General features: G+C 36.8%; 1 protein-coding gene and 1 long non-coding RNA gene across 2 annotated transcripts in view; one reads left to right on the forward strand and one right to left on the reverse strand.

Moving 5' to 3' along the window:
* Nucleotides 1-12,173, reverse strand: part of LOC133532515 (uncharacterized) — a 93,448-nt gene that overhangs the window by 9,113 nt on the left and 72,162 nt on the right. The window lies entirely within an intron of this gene.
* Nucleotides 3,650-12,173, forward strand: part of LOC133532490 (solute carrier family 2, facilitated glucose transporter member 1-like) — a 39,501-nt gene continuing 30,977 nt past the window's right edge. The window contains exon 1 of the mRNA XM_061871198.1: nt 3,650-4,145. Coding sequence (XP_061727182.1) covers nt 4,140-4,145 — 6 coding nt within the window. The 5' untranslated portion in view covers nt 3,650-4,139. The remainder of the gene's footprint in view (nt 4,146-12,173) is intronic.

Raw genomic sequence — 12,173 nt, forward strand, 5'->3', positions numbered from 1 at the left:
CACGAAAAATGCGATAAATTAAAAAAAAAATACATGCAACATAATTACTAATAATACTATGAAATTAAATGACAGCTTATTTGACAGCCAAAATTCTTGGCACAGACTGACACAACTGACCTAACTAGGTATTTGCTGCTCACTTGGTCGGACATTCAACCTAAAGCCCCCTTCAGACTATGCGCGTGAATCGCGGCGCGACTTTGCGGAGCGAACATACCGCGATGTTGACGTAGAGTCCACACTCTCACAACTTCACGGCGATTTCGCAGTTTGGGTCGCGGCAAGATGGCGCCGAAGCGTCAGCTGATCCGATTTAGCGGCAAGGCACTGATTCAAACTGGGAACTGTCAAATTGATTTTTGGTTGATCAGGTTCGCACCCAATATAATCAAGTAGCCGCCATAGAAGATTATGACAGTTCACAGATTAACCAACTCGTGAGCGAATCGCGGCGCGAAGCGATTGCGAGTGTGGAGTCTTGCAAGTTCGCGCTTCGCGTCTCCTTTGACGCGGGCCAAATACCGACAAAAAACGGGGAATAAGGCGCGAAGGCGTGAACAATCTGCGAAATCGACGCGAGGGCCATCCACACTCGCGTTCGCGGCTTCGCGCCTCGATTCGCGCACGAGTGTGGAGGGCCCTTAACAGCGTTATCACATTTTCGGATCAGGGGGCCTACCGCGAAAACCGAAATTCGCAAATTGCGGGGATCTTTCTCTTTTACTCTCACTAAGACGTAATTAGAGTGACAGAGAAAAAATGCCTGCAATTGACGAATTTCGATTTTCCCGGTAGCCGCCCCGGATGTAGGATACGAGATACGACCATAAAGAAGTAGAAGAAGTCACTCGAACGATTCACATGATTCACACCCTAGACGTCGTCATTTGTTGGCTATAGTTGGTTTACTTTAGTATTAATTTCTCTCTACATAACGAAAACTCTCTATAGCGGCAAACAATGTCCGGTCCGTCGAGTGTCTTGAATTTAAGAAGCGCCTTTTTATATGAATAAATTAATTGTCTTTTCTTATATATTTAATTTTAATGTGACGTTTTATTTAATTAGAAATGTTACTTTTGTAACTACTTTTGTATTTTTACCATGGTGCAATAAACGATGATTTAGGTTAAAATGATGATTATTATTTAAAAGATAATTTAACCAAAAAAGAAAGACTTGATGCCATAGGGCACTATCTTGCAGCTTCCTTTTCTCCAAGTATCATCCAACATATTAATCTAACAATGTGAAAACGCTCTAATCTAAAGGTTCATTTTGGAAGTCACGGCCGCCACAAACGTAACACAGTTTCAGTTTCAAAAGAAGCAAAAAGGCTACTCATATCAAAATGTCCCAACCGCCCCCATTTTACACGTCGCTTACGCCATTATTTAACGCGCGTCGCATGCGCATCTACGTAGAAGACGAGCCCCTTTGATACAATTGATCGTCCAGCGATTCAAGCGCTTTAGGGCGCTTTAGTTTTACTAACAATTTTAGCCCGCGGTTTTAAGTGGAATTGGATAGAATGTAATTATAAGTATTTGGATAAAATGAAAGGGGTTATACTAGATAGGGACCATATAAAAAAAAAATACATTACACTAGAGTTTCTCACATAAACTGTTATTTCATTTATTTATTGCAGTCATGAACATAGTTACATAATAAGGTGTTTCAATTAATTTGTTAGGGCACACAATATTAAATTTAACTAAATATCTATTACCTATTAAAACATTTCATCATAATATGTATTTTGTTTATAAAAATCTAATAATAATAACATTATAAAAGTAAATAAAAAATTAAATAACATTCCATACTTATATAAATTTTGAGCAATTATGTGTTTATTAACTAATGCGTGATCATAATTTGTGTGGTATGAAATTACGAAACATTACAATCAATAGTTACTTATTTACAAAAAATAATAGACTGTAATAGAGAGATAGTCTAAAAAAAGTGCATCTTAGTTTGACATACAAAACAGATGGCGCTGTACTGCGCCATATGTTTTGCGGTCACTAAGTTGTCAAACGTCAATTTTTGACAATCAGAAGTTCCTTCAAAATGTATGGAGCTGTACAGCGCTATCTCGATTACCTGTCAAATTCGAAGCACGAAATTGTCTTAGATTTTACGCATCTTACTCAATTCTTACGCTTATTTGTTTTAGGGGCAAAATTGTAGTTTTACCCCTCATGCTAATATTGATATCCGAGCAAGCGAAATATTCCAAAACTGAGCATAGCGAGGGTTTCAAGACACGAAAGTTAAACAAACTTTGCTACCGAGTGAAACACAAGAAATTTCATCACACCAACGTAAAACACACCTAGCCGTAAACCTTAAAAAAAAATTCAAATTAACGTTACTATAGTCTGGCAAGCCATTTTTACCAGTAGGAAAAGGCGGCAAATTTTAAAAATATAGGCGCGATATATTTCCCATACAAATTTAGAATTTCGAGCCTTTCCTATTAAAGAAGTTGGCTTGCCAGAGTGTAAATTATTATCTTTCAATATCATCACTTAAAAGTCAATTGTACCAGCCAACATGAGGAAAAATTCTCAAAATTTGTATCGAATTACTTGTGGATAAAATCATAGAGAAATAACTAACATAGAGTGCTCACTCCATACATCAGTTTTCTTACCAAAACGCTTATTATTTTCGTAGTCGACATCTAGCGCCCAGTACTGCTACTTGACAATATATGACGCGACGGACGAAAAGTCAAATGCTCAACAATTTTTTCAGCTAATGTTATAACCGTATTAACCGGAACTCTATTTTCAACTCCTGCTTGAAATATTAGTTGTAAATTGTTGAGCAATACACTTTTCGTCAGTCGCGACACCCGTAAAATGCAACTTTATTATCAGTTTTTGAAGAATTAAGGGAGCTGCCCGGCTAGAATGAGTTGAGTTCTCGTGCGCGAGTTCATACTTGAAATCGCGCTACATGTATGGAGTCGCGCGCTAGAACGCAACTCAAGAGTGGCTAGCCAAATATTGTTGACAGATTTTTCCTTGTTGTATCACCAATAGTCTATGATTTAAAAAAAACCTAAAGGCTGTTGTCAATTTATGTCGTTCATTCAAATTGTTCGCGGTTTTTAAGGGGTTCATTTTAAACAATATTAATAATGTCAAATAAAAAAATATAATATATAATATATATTTTAAATGTGTGTAATATGTGTTTATATTAATAGTGGGGCCCGCAAACTATTATTTAAGCTCATAAATAATTACGACAATGTGCGAAGTTGACGTGGAGCGTTGTATAACGAAAAACTGCCATGTTTACAAGTCGTAAACAATTTAGTAGGTTGGTGCTCTATTACTATTTTGATACTTTAAGTACTAGTTCTAACATTTGCCTATAACTTTAATTAGGTACGTGAATTTATTAATACCTGAATCTCATGAACAGGACAAGTGTGTAAAGAAACGGATAAACTAGAAGTTCTGGAAAATATCAATAAAATCCAAACATTGGAACATAACGAGTTACTGAAAACCAATATTTGGAAGAAATCTGTGAAGTGAAGTGACTGGTCAGTTATTTGATTTAACAATATAAAATATATAAAAATATCTTGGCGAAAAATGTCTATATATGTATTTGTATTTTACATAGTGGTAGAAATTATGTGAGCTGACTTTAAGTGCACGTCAAATTTAACTGATTTCCTTAGGTACCTTACGTGTGCACAGAAAATCAAAAATATGTTTTAGTACCTATCAAAACTATAGTTCCTATTACACAAAGTGTGACCAGCCCAAGTTTTTTTTTAATTTCCCGCCATAAATCTGTGTAATATTTCGGTAGCCAGACTCTAAAAAATACAGCGCTGTTCCCGCTAGTTTTCACAACGCGGGTCTGCCAAACCGGTTGTTTTATGACGTCTGCCTCCGCCGCGCAGAGCGCGCGTCACTGAATTTTAAATTTCGAACCACTCCCGAAGCGCGCGGACGGTATGCATGACAATACAACGACTTTTTAATACAATTCAGTGAATAAAATCTAAATTTTATATGAAATTAAAGTTAAAATAACTGTTAAAGTTTAGTGATTGTGTTATTGTGTAGTGTTGTGGTTTATTTGGATTTTTTAACAGGATGGCGGTAAGTTATTTGTGTTTTTACCGGCAATGTTTGCGGTGAATGGATGATTCGGGTTTCAACTTTTTTTATGACTGTGTCATTTGTGAATGATAGTGTTGTTTCTAAAATAAGTTTTGTACGAAAAAGTATTTGATGTTATTATATATTTGTTTATTTCTATTTTGTAGTGTTCCAATATGTAGGAGTATAATAGGTACAGGAGATATAGGGTAAAGGCACCAGTAGTCAGCCTTATAACGCATTTTTAAAGTTTGTACTCTCGACGTTTCTACAGGATTAGTCGGATAAATAAACGCTTAACATGGTTAGATCAAGTGTTTATTATAGTTTTAAAATAAAGTATGTCAAAAAATAACAATCCTTTTTATAATATCTATAATTAAGATTAAACAAAAAATGACACTTTTCTCCAGTAGTCAGCCTCTAAAATCCAGTAAGCAGCCTTTGTGTACCCAGTACTCAGCCTTTATAAACTTATAATAACAATGAAATAAAAAAAACACTATTATTTGTATTAAAGTTAACGATATTATAATATTTATCATTCCTAGGTAGGAAGCTAGAGTATAGGTAGGTATATTAGGTACCTATACTCTTATAAGTACAATTCTCATGCCACGAAATTTGTAGGCCATAGGTGCTTAAAATTATTCTTGCAAACTAATCTTCTTCTTCCTCGCGTTGTCCCGGCATTTTGCCACGGCTCATAGGAGCCTGGGGTCCGCTTGACAACTAATCCCAAGATTTGGCGTAGGCACTAGTTTTTACGAAAGCGACTGCCATCTGACCTTCCAACCCAGAGGATAAACTAGGCCTTGTTGGGATTAGTCCGGTTTCCTCACGATGTTTTCCTTCACCGAAAAGCGACTGGTAAATATCAAATGATATTTCGTACATGAGTTCCGAAAAACTCATTGGTACGAGCCGGGGTTTGAACCCGCGACCTCCGGATTGCAAGTCGCACGCTCTTACCGCTAGGCCACCAGCGCTTCCTATTCTTGCAAACTAATAAACACTGTATTTATCTTCTTATTTTTTATTAATGAATCTGTTTATTTAATAGAATTCATTATTTTTAAAATCGGTTTAAATGCTGGTGAAATTCGTGCAGGGGTCCTTTAGATATTGGAATATTTCTCAACAAAAGTATGTATACACTTTTGAACCTTATATAAATGAGTTAAAGTTCATAATATTTGGCAGCGACGTACCAAGGAAGATAATGGCTGAGTACTGGATCCGTGAACCCCAGTGGTCAGCCGCATTAAAACGTTATTTCAAATGCGGCTGACTACTGGGTTTTACTTTAAATTGACTGAGACATGCCTAACTAAATTTGAAAATGTAAATGTAACTGTCCTAACGGTCGTATTGGATCGAAAAAAAAAAAAAAACTAATAACCCGAAAGTCAGCCGCGGGAGGCTGGGCACTGGATTTTTTGTAAAAAAGTGGTATCCAGTGGTCAACCTCCTCAATTTATACGTTAAATATTGATATTTCTATTTAAATATAACGCAATTTAATAGATAAACTAACCAATAAACCCATCATTGACAAAAAACAGTAACTTTTAATATTAAAACATATTTTTCTCACGCGTTAAAAGAACACCACGTGCAGTAAAAAATATGGCGGACATGACACTCCAGCTCTCGTCAACAAACATCACCTTTATGAACGAGTATATTTCCTCTCCCCGATACCTCACCGCACCTGCCGCGTTACGTATTAACGAATAAGGAATCAGTACCCCTAGTGTAAATTTTGTCGATAGCGAAACGTGACGTACGCGTTTGCGTTAACTCTCATTTTGTATGGGTTTTTGAACAGCGCGCCAAGCGGGACGTTTTGGAAAGTCAAAAATCTCATACAAAATGACACTTAACGCAAACGCGTACGTCACGTTTCGCTGTCGAAAATATTTACACTAGGGGTACAGAGCTCCTATTTGACTACACGCGATTTGTTTAATCGAATATACCAGATATTTATGACCAATAAACGACTTAAAAGGCTGACTACTGGTCCCTGGCTGGCCACTGGTGCTGTTACCCTATTATGTTTATACATTCTATTCTATACTATACAGTCTATACTTTTGCATAAAATTCAGTATTAATAACAACGAATGAAGGCGAATCAGGAAAAATCGTATTTCCTCGTTTTCACGCATAAAGCAAAAAAGACAAAAAAGTGGCTGTGACAGAATCGGACAGACAGACGGACATGACGAATCTATAAGGGTTCCGTTTTTTGCCATTTGGCTACGGAACCCTAAAAACCTAAATTATTTTTAATTGGTAATATAATATAATATAATTTTTATAAATATTTTTTATTGATTAAATTGATTGAACATATTTAATATAATTATGTTAACGAATAAATAAACTTCTTTAAGTAGTATTTAAAGAAAATGAAAAGTTATTAAAGGACGGCTATTATAAAACCTGTTTTGTAACGCACAACACGCGGGCATTGTTATAATACCTATAATTATACAAACCTTTGTATAAAAATCAAAATAGTAAACTATAACAAGTAACTTCATTAATATTTAAGAAGAATGAAAAGTTGTGCCTTTATTTCAAAGAACCTAAAGCGGCTACACTTACAACACTGATATGGTTTCCGGATGCGGCATTTTGATAACCGCCTAATCTTTTCCGTTCCTGGAGAATAAATAACCAAATTAGGTTTTTTTAAACTATTTTTGCTCAACTTCGTCGTCTGGACAGGCCTTAAGCCTTAGTAACTTAAACCAGGGATCGGAAACCGGTATTTTTTGTATGGGAACGAAAACGGTATTTTTTCGTTCTTTGTTAATTATTCCCTTTCTAATTGGGCAATCTAATAATAAGAAGTCGTTATCTAAAAACACAACCGAAATATATGTTTATTTCAAAGTTTTTCCAAAAAACCGGTTCCGATCCCTGACTTAAACACTCACTACAGCGGTCATCATCATCATCAGCATCATTTTCGGCTCCAGTGGCCTACTGCCGAGCATAGGCCTCTCTTCGTGTACGCCACTTATCCCGGTCATGGGGGCCTACCGCGTAAACCGAAATTCGCAAATTGCTCTCGCAAATCTTTCTCTTTTACTATCACTAAGACGTAATTAGAGTGACACGCCGTGTGGTGCCGGCGTCAGAATAGCACCACCCCATCTCGTCCCGTGGGTGTCGTAAAAGACGACTAAGGGAAAACCGACGTATGGGCAGCAGCGTCCGTCGAGTATTGTCATCAACATCTACTGCGGTCCCAAATCGTACAATCAACCCAAAAATTTCAATACAAACCCCCACTTAAAAAATCAACCCCCATCATCTCTATCATCTCTAACCCGCCGTGTGGTGCCGGCGTTAGAATAGCACCACCCCATCTCCTCCTGTGGGTGTCGTAAAAGGCGACTAAGGGAATTACCGACGGACGGGCAGCAGCGTCCGTTGCGTGCATTTATTAATCTCTACTGCGGTCCCTCCAATCAAACCAATTATAACCTAATAATCAAAACTACTAACTAAATCAAAAACCACTAACTAAAACAAAAATTACCAACTAAATCAATAATAAAATAACAACAACTAATCTCAACCTTACCATCATAAAACCACAACTAAAACTTACAAATTTCAACCTGGGCCCATGGTACTCAATGCGAGGACCATGGGTCCAAAAACAAAGCTCAATCATAAAAATAAAGCCGGGTCTCTAAACTGAGCATCACCATTGTTTTTAATCGATGGTGATGCCGGACCCGGCATCGCATAAAACATAGAAACCTTTTCGCGTATGTCACCGCGGGCACAGGGTCGCCCGTATCCCTAGCGAGGGCCCTGTGTCTTCACTCGACGATTGCAAACCATATAAAAAAAAAAAAAAAAAAAAAAATTAGAGTGACAGAAAAATGCCCGCAATTGACGGACTTCGATTTTCGCGGTTATAGCCCTGGGCTAGTCTCATCCAGAAGTCTCCCGCTATTTTTCGAATGTCATCCACCCATCGAGCCAACTACAATAGTAGACTAAATTTAGGGACCGGAAAGACAAATATTAATAATAATATATTCGTAACTGTACATTTATTAATAGATGATTAATATGTATAGATGTTTACGGATGCATATCCTGTGAAAGCAGATGCAAATCAGAAAGCTAATTAAAAATGTACAAGCGACTTCCACCTTCCAAACGTTTTTACGATTTCCTGTCCATAAATATCCATATAAATTTTAAAACAATTACTTGCATTCATAATTATAGGAATAGAAATATATTGTCAACTAAGCATTTGTGTCTTCCATGGACCTAGAATACTAAGGACGTAGTTTCGCTAAAACACATAGGATTCCATCATCCACCAATTTTCTAGTATTTACGCGTGACACACTCACATTGACTCTTATTATTATCTCTATGGCCTCATCCACCAATCTGCCGTCAGTCGAATTGAAACGTCAGTGCATTAATTGTTCGAAGAAAAAAAATTAATGCGTGGTCGAATGTTGCAACAATTATATATAAATTTTCATACATAAGTTAATCAATTATCACATTATCTTTCGTAAAATATGATATTAATCCATGAAGTTGTACCTAAAGTGGAGGGCGGTCTCACTTTTTTTGCCATACTAAATTGAACCTTATCCCCGAGCTAGAAAGGTGTTCGTACCAAACTAGAGAAAATGTACTCAATCCGCCTAGGTATACATTAGTGACACGCACACATTGAATCCTTCCGCCATTGAAGTGTCACAGCTCGTCGTCAGTTGCGCGGCCTCTGTCACATTGTTCCTCTATGGTGTCTTCTATCAAATACATAAAATGTCTAGAATGTATTTATATTTATAGCTATAGATTATAATAAACTAAACAAATAATAACTAAGAAATAAACAAATTATTTTAATTTAAAAAATGAAAATAAAGCGACTAATTATTCCTATTCTGAAACTTTTGTTTGTACAAACTTTTATTAAACTTTCACTGTATGTATGTTCGGGTTCGGGTCAAATCTTGCAATCTAAATTAGACCCCCTTCCCATTATTATTATTTATTTATTTACTATGTTTATTTTCTTTATTTACAATAACAATTTCCATGGAGCTAAAACTTCACATACTTACTTATACACTATACATAATTATGTAAGTTGGCTGACAATGCAATATTATGGTACCATGGAGCTGATTTGATGATGAAGACAGGAACACAGGATCTCTGTGATAAAACAAGGCAATACCAAATTCTGTTAGGAATTGTGAGAATTGTCTCGAAGAGTATTGAAAGCCTGTTGAAAGAAAAGTGCACTCAGTGACAAAACCTTGTATATACTTATTTATTTTACTATTCATGGTTTAATAGGTACCTGGGATATCTTATACCTTTAAACGAGCAATTCTTGTAGATATATATATTTACATATTTCGGGGATTTCAGAAACGGCTCTAACGATTTCGATGAATTTTGCTATAAGGGGGTTTTCTAGGGCGAAAAATCAATATGGCTAGGGCTTATCTCTGGGAAAACGCGCATTTTTGAGTTTTTATATGTTTTCTGAGCAAAGCTCGGTCTCCCAGATATTAAAAGCGGCCAAGTGCGAGTCGGACTCGCCCATGAAGGGTTCCGTACCATTTATGACGTATTAAAAAAAACTACTTACTAGATCTCGTTCAAACCAATTTTCGGTGGAAGTTTGCATGGCAATGTATATCATATATTTTTATTAGATTTTTCATTTTGTTATTTTAGAAGTTACGGGAGGGGGAGGCGGGGGGGGGGGGGGCACACATTTTACCACTTTGGAAGTGTCTCTCACGCAAACTATTCAGTTTAGAAAAAAATGATATTAGAAACCTCAATATCATTTTTAAAGACCTATCCATAGATACCCCACACGTATGGGTTTGATGAAAAAAGATTTTTTGATTTTCAGTTCTAAGTATGGGGAACCCACAAAATTTATTGTTTTTTTTTTCTATTTTTGTGTAAAAACCTTAATGCGGTTCATAGAATACATCTACTTACCAAGTTTGAACAGTATAGCTCTTATAGTTTCGGAAATAAGTGGCTGTGATATAATCGGACAGACAGACGGACATGACGAATCTATAAGGGTTCCGTTTTTTGCCATTTGGCTACGGAACCCTAAAAACAATGCCTACAGTGATAGATATAGGCAATAGGAATAAGTGACAAAAGGATTTATGTGTATTCAGAAATATCAGGAACAGAAGATAACTGTTGTCTTTGTATCTTTATTCCTACTCATATAGTCAAAGTCCCAGTATTCCATAAGGTCTTAGCACATTGTTACAACTCAACAGCCACTCGACTCAAAATTAAATATTGAAATTAAAGCCTTATCTTGTATGTCCTATAGTACAATGTTTAAATTTAGGTAACTGTCGGGTGGTCTACGCGTCGTCCACTCGTCGTCCACTAAGGTGAACCAAAAGTGAGTTGAGTTGGTGTGGAATTGGTATAGTGTGCGAAGACCTTTAAGCCGGTATTGGTTCACATGGGCTCCTTAACACGATGGCCCAGCGTAGGCCAGTATAAGGGACGCAGCAATGCGGTGGAATGAGATAGCAATATCACTTACTCCCTCTAACGCATAAATGCGTCCCTTGGACTGGCCTACGCTGGGCCATCGTGCAGAGGAACTAGAGGAGTCATACTCGTAACACATGGTCCGACGCGCGACGGACTAAAAATAGATAGTAACGGACTTTCCGCATGTTTGCCGAGAAACGGTGCGCCGGCGTCGGTGAAGAAAAATGTGGCGCGCCGGGTAAAAGAGACTTTACGTATTAAGAGGGAAGCACGCGAGCACACAACCGTCCATAAAAAAAGAAAACGTTTTTCCACATCTAAATATTTTGCATTCTCCATGATTTTGTAGTATGTTATTAAAACAATGAAATACTAGATTTATAGTTTTTCCTTTTTTTTCAAAATTTGCAAAACATTTTTTTTTTTCAATATGCGATACCTATAAATCTAGAACTAGAATATATTATGCTGAAGTGATCGACATCAAAATCAAAGTGATTTGTTAAGATTTAGTTAGTGGAAAACGTTTTTCCCCGAAATGGATTCATAGGAAAATTGCCCTTATTTGGTTAGATTCGAAAAGCTATTCTTCCCTCTTACTCTTAAGTGTTAAGCACAGGCTGGCTATCAAAATTGTTGCCAACTTAATGTGGTCTGACTCTATTACATATTTAATTTGCGCAGTTTTTCATTGTGTATTGTGTCAATAACATACTAAAACATGGAGAATGAGAAAATATTTAGAAGTGGAAAAACATTTTCTCTTTTTGTATGGACGATCAGGTGGTATAATTCCCTCTTAAGTCCCTTTTTATTCGGAACGACACACTAACCCCCTTATTCATAAACGTCTACTAAAGTTAACAAGCCGCTAATAATCGTTTGTCCCTTTCCATCATACCAATACGTCGGAAAGGGACAAACGATTATTAGCGGCTTGTCAACTTTAGTAGACGTTTATGAATAAGGGGGTTAGTAAGTCCTTTATTTGCATTGTACTCTAAGTCTAGACCCCTTCAAAGTGGAATGGCGAGGTAGCATGCCATCGTGTTGCCAAGCAGAGACAAGCAACTAATAAGGACAAATAGTGACCTATATTCAATTCAATTCAATTATTTATTTGTTTCGAATCCAGGAAGATGGATTAAATACGGTGACAGTCCAGGAAGATCCAGGACTGTCACCGTATTTAAGTGTCACGTCCCGTATTTTTACCCGTCCCGTTTTTGTCCCGTAAATCAATACCACTGTAGAATACGTACTCGTATATAAATGGTCACAATTCGAGTACTTATGGCAACCCTATCTATATGTTTATTGTAGAAAAATAAGTAAGGATAGTGCTAACTCCACACATCAATTTTCTTACCAAAACACGGGTTCGCGTCAGACAAGTAGATTTATCAGTACCGCTGCTTGGCACCAGATGTCACGGGTGACGCGACTGACGAAAATGAATTGATAAAACAA

This window comes from Cydia pomonella, chromosome 27 (assembly GCF_033807575.1).
Source record: "Cydia pomonella isolate Wapato2018A chromosome 27, ilCydPomo1, whole genome shotgun sequence".
Lineage (NCBI taxonomy): Eukaryota > Metazoa > Arthropoda > Insecta > Lepidoptera > Tortricidae > Cydia > Cydia pomonella.